This window comes from Poromitra crassiceps (genome assembly GCF_964638095.1).
Source record: "Poromitra crassiceps genome assembly, chromosome: 7".
Taxonomy (NCBI): domain Eukaryota; kingdom Metazoa; phylum Chordata; class Actinopteri; order Beryciformes; family Melamphaidae; genus Poromitra; species Poromitra crassiceps.
The window spans coordinates 32,229,648-32,253,647 of record NC_139628.1 but is presented as its reverse complement, the minus strand read 5'-3'; the positions used below and the strand labels follow the sequence as shown (position 1 = coordinate 32,253,647).

The window sequence follows — 24,000 nt, the reverse complement described above, 5'->3', positions numbered from 1 at the left end:
CTCTCTACCCTGTTTCAGTCAGAATACGCGACAGTAATGAATCACAGACCCTGGGAGTCCCATTTCAGGTCGACTACAACCAAAATTCCCATATAAAAATCCCATTGACTTTTACACATAGGAAACAGGAAGTACAGGGACTTCTGTGTAAGCCTACAGTACAGAAATGCGTCATCCCTGCAGTACTCTCATGCTTGGTTTGACCAAGTAAAACTCTTTTATAAGGATTTTAACACTTTGAGTGCCACGGCCCTTGGGCAAAAGGTGCTGTACTGTGCCACATAGGCCGCAATGCATTTTAAAACAGTCATATAATTTCTTTAATAATTACTATGTAAACACTGAACAAGCACAAATAACGATGAGACTCTCTTCTATCACCTGCAAAAAAAAGTTTATTGATCCCATTTTCCGTTCTTTAGTTATGAGCCGGAGAAGATAGCTTGATTTGACCAAAAACAGCCCTTTTTTTCTACGAGCTGAGATAATGACCCTTTTGTGAAAGGAAGCATTTCAAGCACATCATTGACTCATTGCTAATATTTTCTGATGTAATGCTGCAGCTGCCTGGGTCTGTTGTATGCTGTAGTGTCCTGCGTGCCCCACCTCCCCCCCTCCTCCCCCCCCCCCCCCCCCCCCCCCCCCCCCCGTTGTGGGAGGAGTATTTCTCTGCTCGGCTCTGCTGTGAGTGCGTTTGCTCTGCGTGTGCTCAGGAGTGAAAAGTCTGCTAGATCCAGCTTTTTTACACCCGCGTGTATGTCACCAGCTTCCAGTTGAGAACTCCACGGCTGATCATGCGAATGGGCTGTTGCAGCGGACACGAGGTGCTCAATTGTGACAGCAGATTGGCTGCTGCAGGGGCACAGCTACGTTATGCTTCAATGAAGCAGCTGCATACGGACGGATGCGATGCGATTTCCTTTTCCCCAACGACTTCTTCCGTGTGTTCTATGGTTTTACTCCACTTTCTCTCATCTGGAGTGCGCTGTCGCCACCTAAGGGTTCTGTAAAATAGGTTAGACACATTCAATAGCTCTCATATTGTAAGAGGCGATGTAAGAGGCATAGATCGACACCCCCCCGTCAAAAAAACAATTTCGAGTTATTGACGCCATATGGCGTCGCTGGCACTCAATGTGTTAAGAAACCTCTATGACAAAATGAATGGGCAATGAAATCCCTTTCGGTCCCATGCCAAACCCAGAAGAGGGTTTGACACTGTATTGTAAGATAAAAACCTTGAAATACAACCCACAAAGACATAGTTTGCATTTTAAAAATCACTCACTGGGGGACTGTTTTCAGTGCTACGGAACTACTTTCCTGAGATCACAAAGTATTTACAGCCAGCTTATTAACTTGTTTCAATCATGAGAGACCAGTGGGTAAAATTTAACAAGTAAGCTTTATTCACAAATGGCATGGCAGCTAATTTTGATTTCGTTATTTTCATAGGCTTTGTTGATGTAAGAAATGCATTAGAATACACCTTTATGCCTCGCAGCTATGGGGAAGGTTAAAAATGTAATAACATAGTAGTCATAATAATAATAAAGATAACAAGGGCAGCAGCTTGCAAAGTCTTCTAGTAGTTTTCACAATAGAAACTGTAAACTGTTACTGTAAACCAATTTTTAAAAAGGAATTCAGTGCCTCTGTCTTCCTGCTTACTTCCTGGTGTGGGACCTGTCTTCCTGTCTGCTCCAGGTAAGAGGTGAGATCCAGTCCAAGCGAGTGGTGGGTGTCTGGAACATCGCATCGTCAGGCCAAGCCAGGCACCTCATGGCGGCGCTGTCAAAGATAGGAGGCGTCAAGAACTACCTGCCTCTGCTGACCAAGGTACTGTAGTGACACACTCACGCACGTTGGTCTCAAGGCAAAATCCCATTATACATCCATCCATCTTCAACCGCTTATCCTGGATCAGGTTGTGGAGGTAGCAGATCCAGCAGGGGACCCCAAACTTTCCTTTTCCTGGCCACATTAACCAGCTCTAACTGGCGGATCCAGAGGCGTCCCCAGGCCAGCGTGGAGATGTAATCCCTCCACCTGGACCTCGGTCTGGCCTGTGGACTTTTCACAGCTGGACATCGTGGAAAACCTCCCTGGGGAGTCCATTATACAATTAAATGAATATCCATCCATTAAACTGAATGGTAATATTAGGTGTGATGTCAAACAAAACTAATTAATATTCCTTCCATACCTCATTTTGTCAGTGTTTTTAAATCAAATGTGCTTGTTGTCATCAATTTAGATGTAAGAATTGTTATGATATCCCAAAATCACCATATCATCACAATATGATCCCACTGACAGATGACAAATGATAATTAAATAATTTATCATCCATCGATATTTGCCCCATTTTTGTCAATTTAATAGACTAAATAGTTAATCGATTAATAGATAGAACAGTGAAAATAATAATTGGTTGCAGCCCGACTCACTTGTCTCCCGTGCGTGTGTGTGTGTGTGTGTGTGCGTGCGTGCGTGTGTGTGTGCGCGTGTGTGTGTGTGCGTGTGTGTTCCAGATGTATGTAGAGTTTGAGTCTGTGGAGGATGCAGATCGGCTCGGGGTTTGGTTCAGCCACCTGCAGCAGCTCCCCGGCTACCAACTCATGAGGCTGCAGGCTCCACAACCACAAGGCTCCTGCACAGCAGGCGGTGAGCAAGTTTGTTGAAGTGAAGAAAAATAAACGCGTAACAATATCACACTTAAGATGTTGTTTTCACTATAATAATAAAGTTTATTTATGTTGTGGAGAAGAGGTCGGTATCTTCTCCACGGTAGCCCGGTTGAGGAGAGGGGCCTTGACCTCATTGCAGTATCCTGGTTGATTGGCCACTCGTCTTCATGGTCGTTGGGCGATCTCGTCGTGGGTAACATGCATTGTCTCGCGTACCCGTCACAGCACCATGGAGGTCCCGCCGCCTGCCCCGCTTACTGACTCAATTGTCTTGTCGGCAAACACCTTCTGGGAAATCGTCGTCTTTGGATGGATATGGCTCGTGGTCTGGGCTAAGGCTTGGTGCTGTGGGGCTAAGGATTGGTGATCGCATTGGTGATATATTGAACGTCCTCGTCCTCGAACATCGTCAGACTGGGTCGCGTGTCTGCTAATATAGGTCGCTGGTGGCACCTATGACATAACGATTATGACTTCATCGGCTCTGATGATGTCATCGCCGAAAAATCACATCCGATGATGTCATTTTTGTGCTCCCGTTGTGATTTCATCGCTACCCATGCTTCCCATTGTGATGTCAGACATCACTGATGATGTCACTCTACTCGCGGCAGCTTCAGGGAGCCGGGTGGATCCGGAGGCCCAGGATTGGGCCCCGCGGGCAGCCGCCCCGCTCTGTTTTGTCACTTTTCAGATACTGTATATATAATTAAAGGAGCCTAATTTCCTAAATTCTTGCTTTATCTACAGTGCCAAAACTCCCTCTGAACGCTCTGCCCGACAACAAGGAAGCCGTCGCCGGGACAACCGTCCCGACAACGGCCGTTGCGGTTCCACCCGGGTCCGCGCCGCCGTTCTACGTGACACTGAGGGCTCCTCCCTTCTTCTTTGCCACTGCTTCTCCTTGGTTCAATGTCCCAGGTGAGCTTTTTTTTTTTTTATCTTAAAGTAACATGTGACTAGTTTCAGTCGCAGGGGAATGAAATGAGATGAAATATTTCAATATTTCCAAATTTTGCCATGCTTTATAGAGCTGTAAGATTATGGTTAAACACGTTAAACCTGAATAATCACAATTTTACCCTCTTTCAGTATTGTTATTTTTTTGTATTGCAGTTTTGACCTTGGCATATAAAAAAAGTGCAGCCTTTGTCGAGGAAGCAGAGCTAGAAAGCCTTGTTTTCACTCTCCGTCTCACTCTTATTGTATTTTTCCTCTCTTAGAGTACCTGACAATCACAGGATTGGATGACATTGAGGTAAGTCTATTTCTCTCCTTCAACCCCTCCCCTTTTCTTTGAAGTGTTACACCTAAATATGCAGCCTTTTTGGAAATGAAATCAACTGATGTTCACCATTAAGATCCACACAGCACCAGCTCTGTTGCTGTCTTCATCTCTTTTCTAAAGCTGGTTGTTGAATCCATGAAGCGAACCAGTAAACTTGTTAAAGCAGCTTCAATGAATTTTCATTTTGTGTTGATTTTAGCGTGCCCTGTGGACAAAAGTGGATGTGTTTTCCCGGGAATGAAGACTGCATTTTCAATGAGCACCACCGCTGCGTGTCATAAAGATCGAAGCGGAACTAATTTGGGTGCAGGAGCAGCAAGAGAGCAGAGCAAGAGCAAATTTACAGATCAGACTAGCCTAAATACAGTGGTTGCTATGGCACCCTTTGTGTTGTTTGTCTTGCTGGTAATTCCTGTACATATAACAACAAATGTACCGTATATGTATTGTATAATATTGAAGTGTGCCTTTATTACTTTTCAAACTAGTAATAATGTTACTAATCTTAATCTGAGTGTTTGCTGTGATACCCATGTGTTCTGTAAAGCGACTTTGAGTATTTGAAAAGCACTATATAAAATAAATGTATTATTATTACTGAAAAAAGTTTTGTGACGAGCAAGGATCAAGAGACACCTAACAAAATTCCAAAGTACAAAGTATGCAGTACTTTGTAAGTACTTACAAAGTATTTAGAACACAGTTCTTACTTAAGTGATTTACACAATGTCCATTATAAGCTTATGGCAAAAAGGAATGGGGGAACATGTTTGTGGGGGAGGGGGGGCTGACATCATAACTTTGTTGGGCCGGTGATGGTCTTGCTTGCCAGACTCTCTCCGTCTCACGCTGTAGCCACTCTCAGGAGAGAGTCTGACTGGTGTTAGTCTCACTCTGGGCTAGTGGGGAAAAAGGCTCTGTTTACAACCATCCAGCGGAAAGTACCAAGCACGCCTGCTTCATTGCACAATCCAAATCTTCGTCAAAACTTGCCGTTTTCAGCGTGTAGCAAACGAGCTAGCGTTGTTGTTGTTGTTTCACAGCGACAGACCGATTCAACACGCAGGGAGGGGAAAGGAAATCCATAAATGATCGGAGCCGGTCGGTCATAGCCGGTCGGAGCCAATGGCAGAGCTTGCAGGGAATGGAAAGTCCCGTAGCCTGCTTCCAGGCAGTCAGACTAGGCCGGTGAAGACCACAAATGCCAGGGCCAAAATTTTCACCCAGTCCGGGCGCAGACCTCTGAATTGAATCGAAATCGTATCATGGCAGACTTTGTGATATCAGCAAATATCGTATTATTTTCCAAAGAATCTATATAACATTGTATCGTGTGATTTACACTCCTATCGCTGATGTGACAAAGGTCTTAAAAGGTATATATATATAATTTGAGTCAAATGACTTGATATGAGTCAAAGGAAGTGTCAGGCCACTGAGTCCTGCACTGTGAAGGTAACCACTGTGTTGTCTGCTGCAGACGGTGAGCAGCCGTGTTCCGCTGCCCAACAGCATCATGATGACGGGTTTGCCGGAGGGAGGCTACGTGCAGGAGGACGTGGCCCGGCTGGTGTGGCCCTACCTGGACAGACAGGACATTTACTCCATGTACTACTATGTGACAGTGCTGCCACTGCAGAGGAGGGTAAGAGAGCTGTAACACACACACACACACACACACACACCTACGTCACCATCGTTACCGCTACAGCTACTCCAAAGCTACAGATTGAAACCTGCATGAGCAATCAGCTAGCGCAACTGCACCATGGGAATTTAGAGAATCTGAACAAGTCTAAAGTAACAGGTTAAGTTTTTGTTTGTTTGTTTTTACTTCCTCTAAATTACAACAAATGGCTAGGGGATTAACTCATTCAGGGCCAATGACGTCTTTGACGTGTTATCAGGAATAGCCCAGAGGGCCAATGACGTGTTTGACGTGTTTTTGTTTTTATTCGTGCAGCGCATAGTTAAAACACTTCCCCAGCCTGTCACATGGTATCAGGTCCCTAGCATCTGAGACAACACGTGAACAAACACATACCGCAGCTGTTGTTTTGAAATTGAGCAAGAGGAAAAGCAGAAAACGGGTAACGCTTCCTTGTGCAGACAGGAGAAACGCCATTGAAACGCGCCTCGGCGCGCTGCACGAGCTGGAGTCGCCTTCCTCTGTGCCAGCCGGGAGAAAGTAATCAAGAGATGTGTTTGATCATCGGAGGAATGAGGAAATGATCGATCAGTTTGCGAGGGCGGTGAGGACGTGTTGAATAGCCGAGGGGAAAACGGGAACGATCAGATAGCAGGGAGGATATGACAGGGAGACATGGACGAGGACTGGTGGACCAGAACAAAACAAAATAAACACACAAGGCAGAAGCGGCAGTCACAGCAGCCCGCTGTCCTTTCTCAAGAGCAGTTGGTTCATGAAATCGCTGGGCTGCGTGCCCTCCAGTGTTGCTCCTGGCCAATCCCAGCGCCACAGGGCGTGGTTATTGCTTATCCTATGTGGGGTTAGAAATCTAAAAGGGGGATCGTGTGTGTGTGTGTGTGTGTGTGTGTGTGTGTGTGTGTGTCTGTCTGTCTGTCTGTCTGTCTGTCGGTGTGTCTGTCTGTCTGTCTGTCTGTCTGTCTGCACACTCACTCACACCGAGTAAACTGTATTGTTGAATGTAAAAAAAAAAGCACTTCATGTGTATATATATATATATATATTTATTTTTTTGTCATTTGTGTCCTAACGAATAATATTTACATGTCTGATGTCAATACAGTTCAAAATAAAAGAATTGAGAGTGAGTTCTGCCTGAGATTGTGCCCTTTTACAAAAATTGCCTTTTCTCCTGTTTATTTTCTCAGGGAGACCTATTGGGGGAAAACAGGGTGTATATAAATGGCTATAAGTAGAGTACAGAACATGCTAAAAGCTCACTTTTTTTTTCCTGGTGAACCCAGAGACGTACATCTTCATTTTGAGGTATTGCAAATCACTCTGGTGCTAATAGATAATTTACTGTGGGTCTTGAAAGATGATCAACAATTATGAAAATCTTTGGCCTGTGCTAAATATTGGCAGTCCTAAACTGGCCCTGAATGAGTTAATCATTATTATTATTATTATTATTATTATTATTATTATTATTATTATTATTATTATTATTATTATGATAATTGTTATTGTTATTAGCATTATTATGGAAGAGGGGCCCGTACCTAGGGATAAGAATGTGGCAGAGACAGTCGGGATTTGAGGGGTCGGTAGGGGGATGTGGTGGGGTGGGTCTAGGGAAGAGGGGCTGTAGCTAAGGCAAAGAAGTGGGTGCTACAGCTATATTTTATATAGACCAATCACAGCTCCCGCTGCTATGGCATCATCTTACATAGACTAATCACGGTTCATGCTGCTATGACATCACTAATGAGGTCATAAATCACTGTTCGTCCGATCGACTTCGAACTTGGCAGGTGTGCTGCTGGGGACCTGAGAAAGTACAGGGTGGAATGTTGTGCAATTCAACCAATCAGGGGGTCTGAAGAGTGGGAGAGCATGATGTGTGAATGGTGGAAGGGGAGGGAGGGGAACAGTCACTGCACTAGTACCGTAAATTCCGGACTATAAGACGCACCGGTCTATAAGCCGCGGGACCAAAATTGACTATTTTTTTCTTCTATAAGCCGCACCGGTCTATAAGCCGCGGGTGTTTTGATGTTTAATTACCATATGAAAGGGTTCGTGCACAGAGAGGAATGTCGGGAAAGAGATGGCTCTTTGGGGAAGCTCCCATTTATTAACATTTCAACAAAACAAAACAAAAGTCAGGTCACTAATCCCCAGACAAAATCACACAACAATAGGCTATATGTGCAGCAAACCTGTAACCAGAGAAGTCAAGTCACTAATCCTCTTCTTCCTGCGTACTGAAACCACCAAAGTCCTCATCTTCAGTGTCGGAAACGAACAGGTTCAGGGTGGCTTCGTCAACCACTCTCCTCTCTCCTTCATTGTCACTCAAAACCAACGAACTCCTCTTCGTCACTGTCGGCATCGAACAGCCTCTGAAGCCTCTGACGGCCCTCAGCGCCAGCTGTGGCGGCGTCATCCTCTTCATCCCGCAGCAGTCCAGCGTTTTGGAACCCGTTGGTGATTGTGGATGTTTTCACACTCCTATAATATTCCGCTTCTACTGCTCGTCTTGTTGTGAATATTCCTTGATCTTCCTTTGTGTGAATTCGCCGAAGTTTGTGATTTTCTCCTGCTAGTCGGGGGAGGGAGTTGGCCGAGTGGCCGTTTGCTTACCGTAATTACCATATGTAAGTGGTCACGCACAGAGGGGATTGTCGGGAAAGAGATGGCTGTTTGAGGAAGCTCCCATTTACCGTATTACCGTAACATTTCAACAAAACAACATAACACAACACCACCGTTGTTTATTTTTACAGTGCACACAGTGTCCGCGGTGTGGTGAAAAGAGGGCAAGAGAGGAAATTAAAACAGAAGTGGATTTATAGTTAGAAAGAGTGCTAAAGAAGAGAGAATTCCGTTTTTTATTTTTTTATTTTAGTTACTCACAGTACTATTGACCAGTCCAACTCAAAAGATATTCGGCAGTTTCACTTTGAGCTCTTGTTCCGCCGCTGTCCATCAATGGTTATGACGAGTCTCGCTGGGTACAGTACGCCAAAGCGATATCCATTGACTCGATGATGCTGTTGTATGTTGCGCGTTTCTGTTGCACCAACGCGGAGAGGTCCTGCCGGACGAAAAAGCGCGTACCCTCCCAGGTGAGGGGCTTCTTCCCCGCAGCCTGGAGGATGAGTTGACGGTCGGGCCAGCGGAGTAGGCAGATGAAGATGGCCCTCGGTGGCAGGCCGGGGTCTGGACGTGGCCGAGGCGCCCGGTGTGCCCTGTCCACCTCTGGTGGTTTCTCGCCTTCCTTCAGGTCCAGGATGTAACACAGGATTTTGCCACGAAAGCGTCCATGTCACCCATCTCAGCTCCCTCTTTTACATTGATCAGGCGAATGTTATTTCTTTTACTCCTGCTGATTAAGTCATCAACCTGCGTGTGCAGGGTTTCGATTTTGCATTTTATCCATTTTCGGACTCACTGTGTTGTTTTTGTCCTCCAGTGCGCGGATGCGCTTTTCCGCATTATAAACTCTGTTCACGGTTGCCTTAGTTTCTTTAGTGAGTGAGTGGATGGACTTCTGCACGTTTTCAAACTTGTTTTCAAGCTGCTCAAAACCTCTGAGCGATGTCGGACTTAATCGATAGTGTTTCACGGAGTAAAAGTTTAGCCCAAGCCGTGTATCTCCAGCCTCCAGCAGGTGAGTCATTTCCTCATTCATGGCGTGATTGCTTCGTCTTTTTCTTTCTGCTTACCTGTGTTGTGTTATGTTATGTTATGTTATGTTATGTTGTTAAAAGAGGGCAAGAGAGGAAATTAAAACAGAAGTGGATTTATAGTTAGAAAGAGTGCTAAAAAAGAGAGATTTTTTTTTTTTTTTTGGAAAAAATCCATAGATAAGCCGCACCGTTATATAAGCCGCAGGGGCCAAAAAACGGGAAAAAAGCCGCGGCTTATAGTCCGGAATTTACGGTAATAATAATAGTAATAATGATAATATGCAATATGATAATAAATTATAATAATGATGACATGCAACCCATGGCCCCGCCCCCTTTCCTGACCATGCCCCCTCCCACCACTAGCTACGCACCCTTCTCCCTAGCCCCGCCCCTTTCCTGACCATGCCCCGTCCCACCACCCTGATACATCTAGCCACACCCACTACCCACTCCTCTAACCCCGACTCTCTAACCTTCCTACCCCTAGCTACTGCCTCTTTTGCCTAGCCCCGCCCCTTTCATGACCACGCCCCCTCCCACCACCCAGATAACATCTAGCCACTCTCTCCACGCACCCCTTGAACCCGACGCTCTATGACCTTCCTATCCCTATTTACGACCTCTTTTCCCTAGCCCCGCCACTTCCCTTGACCCAACCTGGATCGGATCCGCTCCCAAATTTAATGAGTTTGTCCTTTGTCCATGCTACACCCTTGCACCAAGTTTCATGAAAATCAGCCCAGTAGTTTTTCCATAATCCTGCTAACAAACAAACGCCACCGATGTTGTTGTTTGTTGATATTTGACATTCATACACCCTCCTCTCTTCTCCTCCAGGCCTTTGTCTATTTTGGTGATTCGACCAAAGGTGCTGCTAGGTGCTGTGATTTCGTCTGTTCCCACATTGCAAACCCGGTTTCTGTCAAAGGCTCTAAGCTCACCCTCCACTTCATCTTGCAGCCCATACAACTACAATGCATGGAGGTATGGAGACACACACACGTTTGGATGAGTGGGTTGCCATGTATAGCCTATATCAGGGCTAGAGAGAGAGAGAGAGAGAGAGAGAGAGAGAGAGAGGGCTCATAGAACGTAGAATGCCAAGGCAAGTGAAAAATGAATGTGACAATAAACGGTTACTGTATCGCTGATGTGGAGCATGGGTGAGGGGTGGGTAGGGGGGATGTGCGGAGGATGAAGTTGGCGGGGCTATGGAAACAAGGTGTCCGTTAGTAGCATGATGTCTGTTTGTAGCATGAGAAAATAGGGGCAGGCCTGCGCAACCACGGCCTGGCTTAGCGAGGTAACTTCAGGTTTAACCCTAGGTTTGCCGTACCACAACGCTAGTTAACTTCTTACCGAAATAGATCACCATAGCAACTTATGCCATACGGCTAACCTGCTTTGTAGCAGGTTAAGTTCAGAGGATAAGATCAAAAGCCATGAAAGACCCACCTTCTTACCAATCAGCTCTCTGGAAACAGCGAGTCGGCATTCATATGGTCCCCATATGAAAAATACATTGCATTCAAATCGAGGACTGAAGCCTTGCACTTGTTGCAGGCTACATTTAAATTAAGCCCTACTTACCACTTTGGAATGTTTTTATATATTCATTTTTGTGCTCCCAAGTAGCCTAGATACGTTGTTTGACCCCGCCGATCGATTGCAGCAGAACGGTCGGTGAGTGGAGAAATATCACTAAACCGGCGTAAAAAGGTTACATAACCGTCTCCAAAGCGCATGGTGCCGTGTGCACAATGGAGATGAGGCTGACGTTGGGTTGGACATGGTCATACATGCTAGAATAGCCTACTACATCTAAAGAATTTAATATGGGATCGCCTGCACACAGATGATTCATATCTAGGCTACTCCTGCATTTTGCAGCTGCAACTGTTGCTTTTGGCCTGTATGATGTGATTGAACATCATATTTCCAGCATATATCCTTATATGAAATATGGAGATATGCAACTCTGCTGCCAATAGCGTGACCACAAAATAGTATATTTTTTAGAAATTAAATCTATGCCCGCACATACCGTGTCGATTCAGTTCAGCAGCCTTTTTTAATTTTATTATCATAATTTTTTTATTGATAGCCTATAGGAATTATTCCATCAGTGTGACCAAACACATCATGAGATCATTATTATTCACTGAGCCTAAATGGTCTAAAAACACCTACGGATTTTGGAAATTTAGACTGAGATAGATTACACATTACTTCCACTCGCAAAAAAGACATGCAGGTTTTATTGAGTTTATTGAGAGGGTGAATTGAGCTGCTGTAGATACGTGGAGGCAGAAACCGCTCTTCAAAGAAATTACTGATGTGAATAAAAGTGGTAACTTTAGACAGTCATTCGGGAACAGACTAATAATATCCAACGCAGATTTTGATTCTGACATGCATAGTAAAGCTTCACGATTTGCGCTTTGAATGAATGAGGAAATAGGCGTGTCTGGCGCTGTAGAAGCTGGAGCAGTCCATATTGCATTGTGATTGGATAGTTATTAAAAACCACGCCTCTTTTGCGGGCACAAGCTCCTGTGCACGGGCATTTTCATGTGCACGCGCTCTCAACTTGATTAGAAAAACCTGGATCCACTTAGCGAGTTGAGAACTACATTCGTGGTATGACTTAACTAGAATGGCAATTATCTGGTTAAGCCAAACCAGATCAAGGGACAGATCCTGGATCTGCTTATACTACATTTGTGGTATCGCCTACTGGGTGTGATTTTTCTATCATGTGTCATAGTGTAACAAAGCACACAAGGTATTTTAAATAGGGACTAGTATTTTTCTTTTTGTTCTTTGTTTAGTCTGTAAGAAGTCAAAAATAATGACAATGATCATCTGTGTGACTTGTGATCTTTTCGCAGGAAATTATGTACACAAACATGATGAAATGGAGCAACATTGTAAGTCTGTGTTTCTTATTAAAACCGGCTTTCTAATGACATTTCTTTAAATTCTTTCTTTTTACTTCTTCTTCTTCTTAATGGTGCAGCCCTTCTTCGCTCTTTATTTGCTGCCCATTCAGAGCAACATGTAATGTAAACTGTCTACATGTTAAAGCCCCATTCAGCAACTTTTCCAAGTTTTGCTATTGGAGAAACTGCGCCCTCTGGGTGCAATAGTATCGGTATCGATATCGCCGTTCAAAGTCAACAAAACACAGCGCCAGAAAACTCTATGTACATGTCGTGACATCGGGTACTCTCACCACGTGATGAAATAATAATCCATAGTTACGTCATTTTTGTAGCAAATCCGCACCGAGTTACTTCCTTGTTTTCATGAACACAATGCTCCCGCTCAGCGCATGCACGCATCTTGCCTCCGGGACACAGGCACCAAACTGCTTAGTCCCAGGAGAGGCCTTTGGAGGGCGGTGTGTGACCAATAGAGGTGACATTCTCACTGTTACAAGTCACTGTACCATCCTCAATGACTAAAAAGCTGTTATATTAAGGTGAAAAAGTTACTGATTGGAGCTTTAAGCTCCATTCAGAGCTACATGTAATGTAAACTCTATACATGTTAAGCTCCATTCAGACCTACATGTAATGTAAACTGTATACATGTTAAGCTCCATTCAGAGCTATGTGTAATGTAAACTATATACCATACATGTTAAGCTCCATTCAGAGCTACATGTAATGTAAACTCTATACATGTTAAGCTCCATTCAGAGCTACATGTAATGTAAACTCTATACATGTTAAGCTCCATTCAGAGCTACATGTAATGTAAACTGTATACATGTTAAGCTCCATTCAGAGCTACATGTAATGTAAACTGTATACATGTTAAGCTCCATTCAGATCTATGTGTAATGTAAACAGCGTCGACACTGAGGATAGCCTACGGCTGAAACTTTTGTCTCTGTCTTGTTGCTGCTGTACAGAATAAACTTTGTGTGAATCTACTTGTGAGTGCTGCCATGGTCTATTGACTATAGACTCCCATCATCTCCATATCAGAATAACCCACTTCACAGATGTCTGACATCACCAACACCCAGAGGTGTTGTCCACCTGGAGCGTTTGGAGGTCAGAAATAAAAAGAAATTCAACTGGGAACCTCCGAGTTGTCTGGAAGGCAGAATAAGAACTCAAGTATTTTCTGTACAAGAAAAAGTCAGCTGTCAGTGAAAGATCTTGTCTCCGGATGCCCGGCCCTTAATACCAAATCCTCTTGGTTCTCTTGTTGTTTGCTTTCAGCCTCTAAACCCGAACTCGCTGAAACACCTGCTGATTGTTGAGATCGCACAGCCGGACTTGGAACTCTTCCAATACCTGATGGGCGTGGTGTCGGACTGCGCTCCTGTCCGAAACTGCCTGCTGCTCGCCAACCGGGTACAAACGCACAAACACGCCTGCATCTTCACGCTTTAACCTTCATGCAGCGGAAAGTTGGTCAAAACGGAAAGAGAAACTCAGGGAAAATAATGAGCGATGATAGGGGGGGGATGTCCCGAATGTATTTCTCCAATCACCTGCATTGGTTTGTTTACTCTGTTTGTGATTAGTCGAATTCCATCAAACTTCCTCCGGTCTGAAGCATTTTTTTCCCAACTTCCTTTGACCAAGTTCTGTGGGCGTGAAGTACAGACTGAATATAGTGCATTTGAAGAATGTAGAAGAGACAGTCTGGCTTGACAATAAACATCCTCTCTCTCTCTCCCTCTCTCTCTCACTCTGTCTCTCTCTCTCTCTCTCACTCTGTCTCTCACTCTCTCTCTCTGCCTCTCTCTCTCTCTCTCCCTTTCTGCCTCTCTCTCACTCTCCCTCCCTTCACCCAGGTGGTCTTCGAGATGGCTGACTTAGCTGGTGTAGAGACGGTGTTATGGTCTCTACACCGGCGATTTAATTTCGACTTAATTTCCACACCCTACGCTAAGGGACTGCGCAAAAGGCTCCAACTTCAGGACGGACGGTATGTGTGTCTGTGTGTGTGTGTGTGTGTGTGTGTGTGTAGAGATGCTCATAAGTCATTTTTTGCAAGTCTAAAGATCAGATCAGATCAACTTTATTGTCCCCGAGGGGAAATTTGTCTTGGGCAACAAAGTGCATTACAGCATATCGGCAGTAACATATACCAACAAAAGAAAACAACAACATGACAGCAAGACAACAGTAGCATTTAAACAAAGACATTGCACAGAACCCGGGTGGAACAGGCGGTGCCTGTTTTGGCAAGAAAAATTGCACCCGCCCATATTACACTGACCCTTATTGCACTATCATGTAAATAATAAAATAATAAGATAAATAAAAGCATATAACTATAAAAACATAGAAGCATAAAACCATGGCGAAATAAAAGCAAGGAGAAACCACAAGAAGGAGTAAAAGGACAAGTGCGCTTCCATACTGCCACCTCCCATCAGTGCAGGAGTTTCACCCGTGAGGAAGGGGCTCGCTGTCTATTCAGCAGTGCAATAGAAGTTGGAAGGAAGGATAGACTATATCTATTGCTTTTGCAGCGGCTGGCTCTGAACCGTCTGCCCGAGGGTAGCATCTCGTACTCCGAGTAGAGGATGTGGTTTGGATCAGTCAGAACTCTAATTTGCCAGGTTTATTACTTTGTTTTCGAAGATGGACTGAAGTGTCGTGTGATCCTTTCTGCCAATCGCCTTCATGGCAGTTTTTACCATCCTCATAATTTTCGATTTGAGCTGTACAGTGAGAGTCCCAAACCATGCGGCCATGCCATATCTGATCAAGCTTTCTAGTACGTCGTTATAGAAAGTGGACACATGATGCTGGTGCTCACGCCGAACAGTCTAAGTCTGCGCAAAAAGTGGAGACGTTGAGCCAGCTTCGCGCACAAGTAGTCTACATGCACGTTCCATTTGAGCATATTATCCATCTGGATCCCCAGATACTTATATGAGCTGACCTGCTCAATTTCACAGCTCACACTGCCTTGCGGCACACCAGTGCTGCAAGATTTGGGGCAGGAGAGAGCAGAGTTAACCTTAACCTGTTGAGACCTTTGAGTTAAGAGAGAATAAAACCAGTTTATAATAAAAGAGTTTACATTCATTTCATTAAGTTTCTGGATGAGCAGGAGAGGTTGCAGTGTGTCAAAAGCGGAAACTAAAATCGGCAAATAAAATACGAACATAAGCCTTAGGGTCTTCTAAGTGCTTGCTGATTAAGTGTGACACACAGACCACAGCATCCTCTGTGCTGCGCCCCTCCCTATAAGCATATTGTAAGGGGTCCAGACAGTCAAGTCAAGTCTCAAGTCTCTTATGGATGAGCGTTCTACCATCTGCTGGATGTCATCCAGTCTGCTTAGATTAGAACATTGTACAGATAAAACTAAGGACTTCAAAGCATGTACTGTATTATCCTCACTCGTTTATTAGTGTGCAGTATCACCATTGATTAGTTGACATTAGTAGTAGTTAGGGATGTTCATCAATTATCGAAAATCGATAATTGATCGTTAAGGAATTGAATCGATCATGTGGAATTTGGATTGATTATTGTTATTATAAAAAAGAAAAAAGAAAAAAATTGCGGACTAGGTTTGGGTGGAATTCATTCCTCCTTGCCCCACTCCATTGCACAGCCGACTAACGTGAGGTGGAGCTTCATATAGTCTCTAGTTTTCTGGCTGGGCACGGGCCTTTGTGCCAACAAAACTGTTTTAAACATGGGGAATTCACACCGGCATGCGCCGGGGACACAAACAAACGCACCCAGCGGTCTGGCTCAGGCCTATTGATTTGACTCTTGTGCTGTCAGCTAAGCTGGACGATGCCAATTGCCTTACATCATGTAACCTGACATGTAACATGTTTGTTTACCTGGCCACATCGCTAATGTCTGATATTCTTACTACACAGCGGCATCGCCATTATAGCTGGCCGAGAACGCGCAACGTTATTACCAGACCAGAGTAAAAAAAATATATATATATATATATATATATATATATATATATATATATATATATATATTATTATTACGCTATCGATAATCGATAATTGATCGTTAATTTTTCCAGATTTTCGATTATGGAAATTGTTCAAAATGAACATCCCTAGTAGTAGTAGACATTTCCTTCATGTTAATGCATACAATGAAATAAAACTAACATTGTTCACAAGTCCCAAAAGTCCAAGTCCGAAGTCTTTAAGGACGAGTCTCAAGTCACTCTGTTTGCGACTTACTGTAAGTGTGACTTGAATCCAAGTCTCAAGTCCAAGTCCCCATCTCGTGTGTGTGTGTGTGTGTGTGTGAGAGAGAGAGAGAAAGAGAAGATAGCAAGGCAGGAGGGATGGCTGTTGAAATTGTTCTTCCTGTTTTGTGGGGGTTAAACACATGGATATCAACCAGCTCAATAACTCTGTGTAACTCTTTCCCCTCAGGCCTTTGATTGGAAAGTTTGAAGGGTGAGTTTGTTCTATTCAAACTGCCTTCATAGTTCTATATATTTAGCCTACACCAATATTTGTCCATAATTGTAGATCACAATAGTAGTTTCTGCAGAATGTGGCACCATTTTTAAATGTAATTTCCCGTGATGTAGAATGCCAGCAGTGGTTGAAGCTTGTAAAGTGAAAATAAACCAAACAAAAGATTTACATCATGACAATAATAATTGTGATTAATACTTGTGATAACCGTATCTCGTAAAATAAACTGGATTATCCTTTTAGCCAGAATTGTGCAGCTCTACCTTTTGGGGAAAGATGTTCCCTTGATGTTTACCAGTATTTTTAGTATTTGAAAGTTTACTACTCCATGTACCCCTGATTAGATGTAAATTATTTGTATCTGTTGATTTGTATCTGTTGCTTGTTGCTCATTTTTATTTTGTTTTTGTGGACTCATATTGTCGGTGTATTTTGGTAATTGAAAAGCGCTATATAGAATTAATGAATTATTATTATTACTTGTGTAAGCAACAGTCCTTGGTCCTCATGAAACCTCAGTAATGTGCTAGAGTCCAGCCTCCTTGCCCACTAGTGATTCATGTGCTCATATAATTTCAGGCTTACGGACGTGGAAAAACGTCTCAAAGGCAAAAAGTGGAAGCCTTGGGTAGACCTCAACGCCATCACGGACGATAACAAAGCAAGTCCTTCATCGGCTGACAAACAGAGCTCAAAGGAATCCTCGAAAGAACCCACTAAGAAGTCAACACCTTCCTCATCCTCGAATAAAGTCAAATCAAACTCACCCTCCTTGAAAGACATCCCATCCGCTAACTTGTCCTCCGCATCATCGTCTAGTAAGGAGGGAAAGTCCAAGGACTCGTCTGAAACCATCACATCCACTACCACTCCCCCATCGTCCACCGATCTCAGTAAGGCCTCCACTTCTTCTTCTCTGTCTGCCGAAACCCCTTCCTCCCCTGCTCAGAAAACACAACAGAAGAAGATGAAGATGAAGATGAAAACATCTACAGCCCGAGGTTGTAGGACCCAGGCGTCCTCTGCTGCTACTGAAATGGCAAAAACAACAACAGCGACTGTCCATATGTTGATAGACAGCGGCGCTGCAGCGAAGGAGGAATCCCAGACTGCTTTACAAACAGCAATGGCAGAGGCTGAACAACCAGGAAGTGAGATGCCTATGGACGCCGCTGTCGCTCCCACAGCAGATAAAGACACGGAGAAAGCAGAAAAGGAGCCAGAGGTTTCATCTCCTACTTCTGTTTCTACCGTTGGTTTGACCTCCTCTTCTGCAGAGATCGACAGCGGAAACGCTGCCCCCGCCACTTCCAACCCAGAACTGGTGCAGCCTGGCATGACGCTGGATGAGCTTCCCCAGGTGAACCTTAACATGTTCAATGCCTTGATGGGCATGGTTCACCAGGTCAGGTTTGAACGAGAAAGCCAGCAGGTCAGCCAAGAGACGGAGGTGAGGCTCAACTGTCCTGCTCGCTCAACATTTACACCTGCCTTTTTCATTCTGTTCATATTTCTTTCACTAATCAAGGATCAAGGAGTAAGAACGGCTTTTACCTTCTTTCTGTTTCCTTCAGACTCACAGTGGAAGCAGTAGCAGCCCCAGACCCGAAAACCCAAAAGAGTTGCCACTGAACGAGGTGTCTGATGTTCAAGAACACAAGGTGTGTGACCTTCTGATCCGTAAATGTCACTTCATCTTAGGGCTGGGCGATTAATCAACTTTTAATCATGATTACGATTTGGGCTCTCCACGATTATGAAAACAAGATAATCGACATAAAACGATTTTGTGGCTCTTGTCACTCTCGTTCTGTATTGTGTTGTAAATCAACCGCACCCCTTCCTTTGCTCGGCCCCTCCCCCAAAGCCCAAAGCACACCGTTTCGTTTCAGCTCGAGTTGTGAATGACTGTGAAGAGCCACGGCACACTTCTCCTCCGCGCTTATTTCCTTGGTAGCACAAGAATAAGATGACAGAAGTCACAGAAAGAGAGCCGCTGGTCGAGAAGAGATCTGTGGTGTGGAAACACTATGGACCGGTTTCGCGAGTCAGAGTTGGAACAAACTCACAGTGTGCAAGATATGCGCGGGCGCGGCTGCACCCCGCAACACGACCTCTCTCCCTCTTTGTTTAATCACTTGAAATCCACTCACAAAGTGATCTATATATATATATATATTTTCTGTGTTGTAAACATTGACTGTTGCAAATTTACTTTTCTGTTTTTTATTTTATGTTGGAGGAAAGCTTAATTGAGTAGAAATTAGGTCAGGCTTAATATAAGCATTTTGCTTCTGCCTGAGCCTGTTCAGTCTCTGGTTGATTTGATTTTGTTTATACTGTGATTTTGTTATTTATGATGACTGAATAAAATTACATTACATTACATTACATTACATTACATTACATCTATGACCAAGCAATAACGCTAAAAGAACAAAAAGACAAAGCCCCATCTAGTTACTCCTGCCACCGCAACACAGTCATCGATTCAGGACACTCTTTACAATGCGATATTCAACAGCTAACGAGCTCACAGATAAACATTAACAATAGCCTATTATGAACCTAAACGTAAGTCGCTTTGGATAAAAGCATCTGCCAAATGAGTAATTTAATGTAATGTAAACTAACGTCACTCAATAGCGTTCTGGTTAGTTTTGATGAAATATGAACACTAATTTGCTGTCGGCAACATATGTCCCGACTGTTTTCATTCCACTTAATTAAACAACGGTGAATAAATACCGTTTTCACTGATTGATCACAGATACTGTGTACACATCATTTTCTGCGACACTATTTTGGCTAGTGTGAGGTTTAAGGACTCTCTCACCACTCACTCACTCCATTTCACGTCAGTCATACAGTACCATGAGTCCATATATTTTCAGTACAGACCATTGGAATACAGATTTTCCAAATGTTGGAGATGTCATTTTCAATTAAACAACTCTGCATATGTTAATTGTCCAGTGTCGCTAATTTAGAACAACACAGTAATGATTTGCCTTCTATTCTGTTTTCTCAGGAGTTCTGGACCCAAACGTCTCAAGATGAACCACAAAGAGCACCCTCTTTGTGGTGTGTCTAGCGGTGAGCATCTGCTTTTTTTCTCTGTCTGTCTCTCTCTGTCTCTTTGAACCAAAAGTGTGAAGGTTTCCCATAGCAAGACACTGAACTCATAATTGATGCAGATTCGAATATCTTCTCTCATCATCATCCAGGGACAGAGTTTTGTGAGAGACGGCTTTACAGATGACATCCCCTCTTCAGACGCCGACAGTTGCGATGGGGAAGATGTCAACTTCAACGACTCTGCCACTGTGGACGCCCCCTCGTCAGATACCGACTGTTTCGACGGGGAGGATTTTGACAGCAGCGACTTTGTCACTGTGGACGAAGTTGATGATGATGACCCAACAGACACAAGTTCCTCCTGCCTTCCACTGTCACCGCCCCCCTCCAGCCACCCTGACTCTGCCGAGATCACCTCCTCATCGAAACAATCATCCAAGTCAAAAATGCCAGTGGGAAGCTGCAGTCCTTCATTGGCTGCCAAACAGAGCTCAAAGGAATCCTCGAAAGAACCCACTAAGAAGTCAACACCTTCCTCATCCTCGAATAAAGTCAAATCAAACTCAACCTCATTGAAAGACATCCCATCCGCTAACTTGTCCTCTGCATCATCGTCTAGTAACTCAGGAAAGTCCAAGGACTCGTCTGAAACCACCACATCCACTACCACTCCCCCATCGTCCACCAATCTCAGTAAGGCCTCCACTTCTTCTTCTCTGTCTGCCGAAACCCTTCCTCCCCTACTCAGAAAACACAACAGAAGAAGACCACTGAAAATCTCCTGTCAAAACATCTACAGCCCGAGGTTGTAGGACCCGGGCGTCCTCTGCTGCTACTGAAATGGCAAAAACAACAACAGCAACTGTCCATGCGTTGATAGACGGCGCCGCTGCAACGAAGGAGGGATCCCAGCCTGCCTTGCAAACAATGGCAGAGGCTGGATCCGCCCTGTCCGGACCCGACGCCACAGCGCCGACCGCCACAGCCGACGGCAAGACGGGAAGCGATGGCGCAGCAGAGGAGGAGGTGAAGCAACCGGGAAGTGAGATCTCTGTGGACGGCGCTGTCGCTGCAAGGGAGGGATCCCAGCCTGCCTTGCAAACAATGGCGAAGGCGGTTTCTGAGCCACTTGGCGAAGTGACATTTTAATCACAGATGATACATCTCAAATAGAAAATCAGCTAGTGAAAGATGACGAAAGAGCAGTAAAGCAACTTTCTGAAAATCAGTCGATTTTCAAAATCAGTGAGCAAGATCAGTTTCAACCAATAGAGAGATCTGGTGGTAAACCTACAGTTGAAGACACTTTAAGTAAAGATGAGGAGACATCTAAAGATCATTTCCAAGTGTTGGAGTCAGTTGGTGAACAAACTCCACGGGCAGGGAAGACGGAAAGACCAGAAAGCGAAAAACAGAAGAGGACAAAAGCAAAACTGCTTCAACAGAGTGTGTACAAGATGCTAAGAAGCTGCCAAAGCTGCCGTTCCTGAGCAAGAAACGTTCCAGATTTTGGATTCATTTGACAATCAAACCATTACAGAGGATGGCAGCCAAAAACGATGCCCAGTGCTTGAAACACTCAGTGGCCAGAGAGTGGATTCTGTGGATCCTGCAGATCAGTCGGAGACGGAGAAGAATGAAAAAAGAACCAAGAAAGGGGGGAGTACCGCGAGAAAAGAGGACAAACCAACAACGAGGAGCAGCCCTACCACCAGATCGTCCAAAAGTGAGGAGGAAGAGAATCGCCAAAGAAAGAGGATGAAATAGTTCAAAGATATAGCACGCGACTGAGGAAGAGCGACACCACTGTAGCAGCTTCTGAGAACGTGGAGGAGGAGGAAAGCAGGTGGTGACACCCGGGACCAGAGGCCAACCCAAGAAGAGAAGCATACAGGCCCCCGGTAACACACACACACACACACACACACACACACACACACACACACAGGGAAGCTTAGAATCGATGAAAATTAATTTTCTTGTAAGTACAGTGATTTCAGCACCTGAAATTCATCATTCAGTATCTCTAAAATCTTGAGGCTCCTGAAATTAAGTGTTGTAATTTTTTCAACCAAGGACTTCATTTACGCAATTGTCCATAAAAAGCATGATCATTTGATTTCATGTTGTGCTGGTAATCATTTTGTGAGAATTGGTTTAACTTTTTCCAGACTCATCATCACTTGCAGTATTATTTTACAGATTCAATTTGTTATTTACGTGTTGCATGTCCACTCAACCGCTCCTCTCCATCTTTCCGCAGTGAGAAAATCTCCCAGAGGGAAACAAGGGGACGCCAAAGTCGAGGAAGAGGAGGAGCCTCTCAGTCTTTCCGCAGTGAGAAAATCTCCCAGAGGAAAACAAGGGAGCGCCAAAGTCGAGGAAGAGAAGGAGCTGCCCGCTGCTAACGTGCCCCTCCCACTCCGCGCGACGACGCCTCCTCGTTGCTCACGGACCCGCCGGTGTCGTTGAGCGACAGCCAGCCGGAGCTCCAGGAGAGAGGGGCTGAGGCGGGAGCGAGCCAGCCGAGCCTTGGTGGCTCCTCTGCCGGGCAGGAGCCGCAGTCTTGCCCCCCGGAGAACCAGCAGGGAGAGCGGGAGGTGTGGAGACGGGAGAGGAAGTACAGAGAAAAGGTAGAGAGGCCTGAGAAGATGGAAACAAACATACTTTTTTTGTTTAAAAAAAATGTGTTTGTTGGTTTATGGATGTCTGGGTTTTGTTTTAATATACAGTGTAGGGTTTGACCTTTATTAGGATTTTTGACACAATTTAAATTACAATTCAGTTTTCTCCCTGGATTTTTACTCTTTTTCAAGGTTATGAATATAACCCCGGTTTTATGTACAAGGTGATGGGATACCTCACCTCAGAAGTACTACTTTATCTCTACGCCAGTACCGTATGCTGGTGTTGGTGGAAAAGGCAAATCACTCTGCCTTGGGTATAGGGGCAGAGCCCCCTACTGTATATATAGCCCAGGCAGAGGTGGCGCCTGTTCAGTTTGACATCTCTCTCCTCAAATCGCCCAGTCAAGAAGGGTTGTCTGGTGAGGTATCCCCTCACCTTTAAAACTGGGGTTATATTCATAACCTTATGGCTTATATCACAAGGATTGGGGATGCCTCACTATGGGGATATGATCTCTCCCGTAGTGTCCAGACAAGCTTATCGACGTCAACCTCGAGAGGAGGTCACAGGTTCCTCACTGGGGCCCCAAAACCACTCGTGCTAGGCACGGGGCTGAGACGTCAAAGTCTATATTCACCTTATTCACCACGCCCACTTTTTCTCTCTTCCGCGTTCGACGCAACGTATTTGTTCTTCCGGTTCAGCGCTAGAATTTTCTAAATAAAACGTCGGTATGAATGAAGTTTGGCAACATTCAGAATTAAGCTACACTGCGGCCAACTTCAGTTACATGTTCGTAACGTTACTGCTGCGAGGAGCCGATGGCTGTACCCGGTCGGCATTTAACATTGGTTACAAAAGCACGTCGACAGTGTTTTCTCACTGCCAGTAGCCTAACTACAGTAGGGTTTGACAGATAGCACACTCAGCGCTCCCGGTCATCGCTGCTCGTTAAAGATTTCCAATAGGCGTTATTCTGATAAACTGGTCACATATATGATACGTTCTCACCCGACAAATATTAAAACTTTAAAACAGTTTGGGGGTTTTTTAGCTTGAAAACAGCTTTTTGGCAAGTCTAAATGACTGCGGTAGGCGTACTCTACTTCTGTGTTTAAAACCGGAAAGACGATTATGAAATGACGTTATGCAGAAGCGTCCTTGTATGGGCAAAGAATAAGGTGAATAGAACCAGACAAAAGAGAGGGGCGAGAGCCAACCCGAGAGCCGCCCTGCAGATGTCCTGGGGAGACATCCCACGAGTAGATTGCGCACGGAGCCCCTGGGGAGGCTGTGTGCCCTGACTCGTATATCCCAAGATGATAGCCTCCACAACCTAATGTGAGACTGTTGCTTGGAAATGGGCTTACTCAAAACAAGGAATGGCCCAGGAGACAAACAGCTGTTCAAACAGTTTTGTCCATATAAGTGCACGGACAGGGCATCAACTCTGAGCCTGCTGTTCCCCAGGAGGAGCACCCAAGGCTTAATTCCTAGAGTGATTCCAAGCCTCCATAACCTTA

General features: G+C 44.6%; 1 protein-coding gene across 2 annotated transcripts in view; it reads left to right on the top strand.

Annotated features, from left to right (window-relative positions):
• LOC310779114 (uncharacterized protein) overlaps positions 1-24,000 on the top strand; it is a 31,775-nt gene that overhangs the window by 5,608 nt on the left and 2,167 nt on the right. The window contains exons 8-22 of one of the 2 annotated variants that reach the window (XM_083639616.1): positions 1,708-1,839; positions 2,535-2,667; positions 3,441-3,611; positions 3,914-3,948; positions 5,459-5,623; positions 10,162-10,308; positions 12,216-12,254; positions 13,560-13,694; positions 14,141-14,274; positions 16,724-16,747; positions 17,351-18,221; positions 18,346-18,432; positions 19,803-19,867; positions 19,999-21,750; positions 22,113-22,412. In XM_083639616.1, coding sequence (XP_083495742.1) covers positions 1,708-1,839; positions 2,535-2,667; positions 3,441-3,611; positions 3,914-3,948; positions 5,459-5,623; positions 10,162-10,308; positions 12,216-12,254; positions 13,560-13,694; positions 14,141-14,274; positions 16,724-16,747; positions 17,351-18,221; positions 18,346-18,432; positions 19,803-19,865 — 2,136 coding nt within the window. In that variant the 3' untranslated portion in view covers positions 19,866-19,867; positions 19,999-21,750; positions 22,113-22,412. Of the gene's footprint in view, positions 1-1,707; positions 1,840-2,534; positions 2,668-3,440; positions 3,612-3,913; positions 3,949-5,458; positions 5,624-10,161; positions 10,309-12,215; positions 12,255-13,559; positions 13,695-14,140; positions 14,275-16,723; positions 16,748-17,350; positions 18,222-18,345; positions 18,433-19,802; positions 19,868-19,998; positions 21,751-22,112; positions 22,413-24,000 lie in introns of those variants that run through there. The other variant, XM_083639615.1, reaches the window with a different exon arrangement.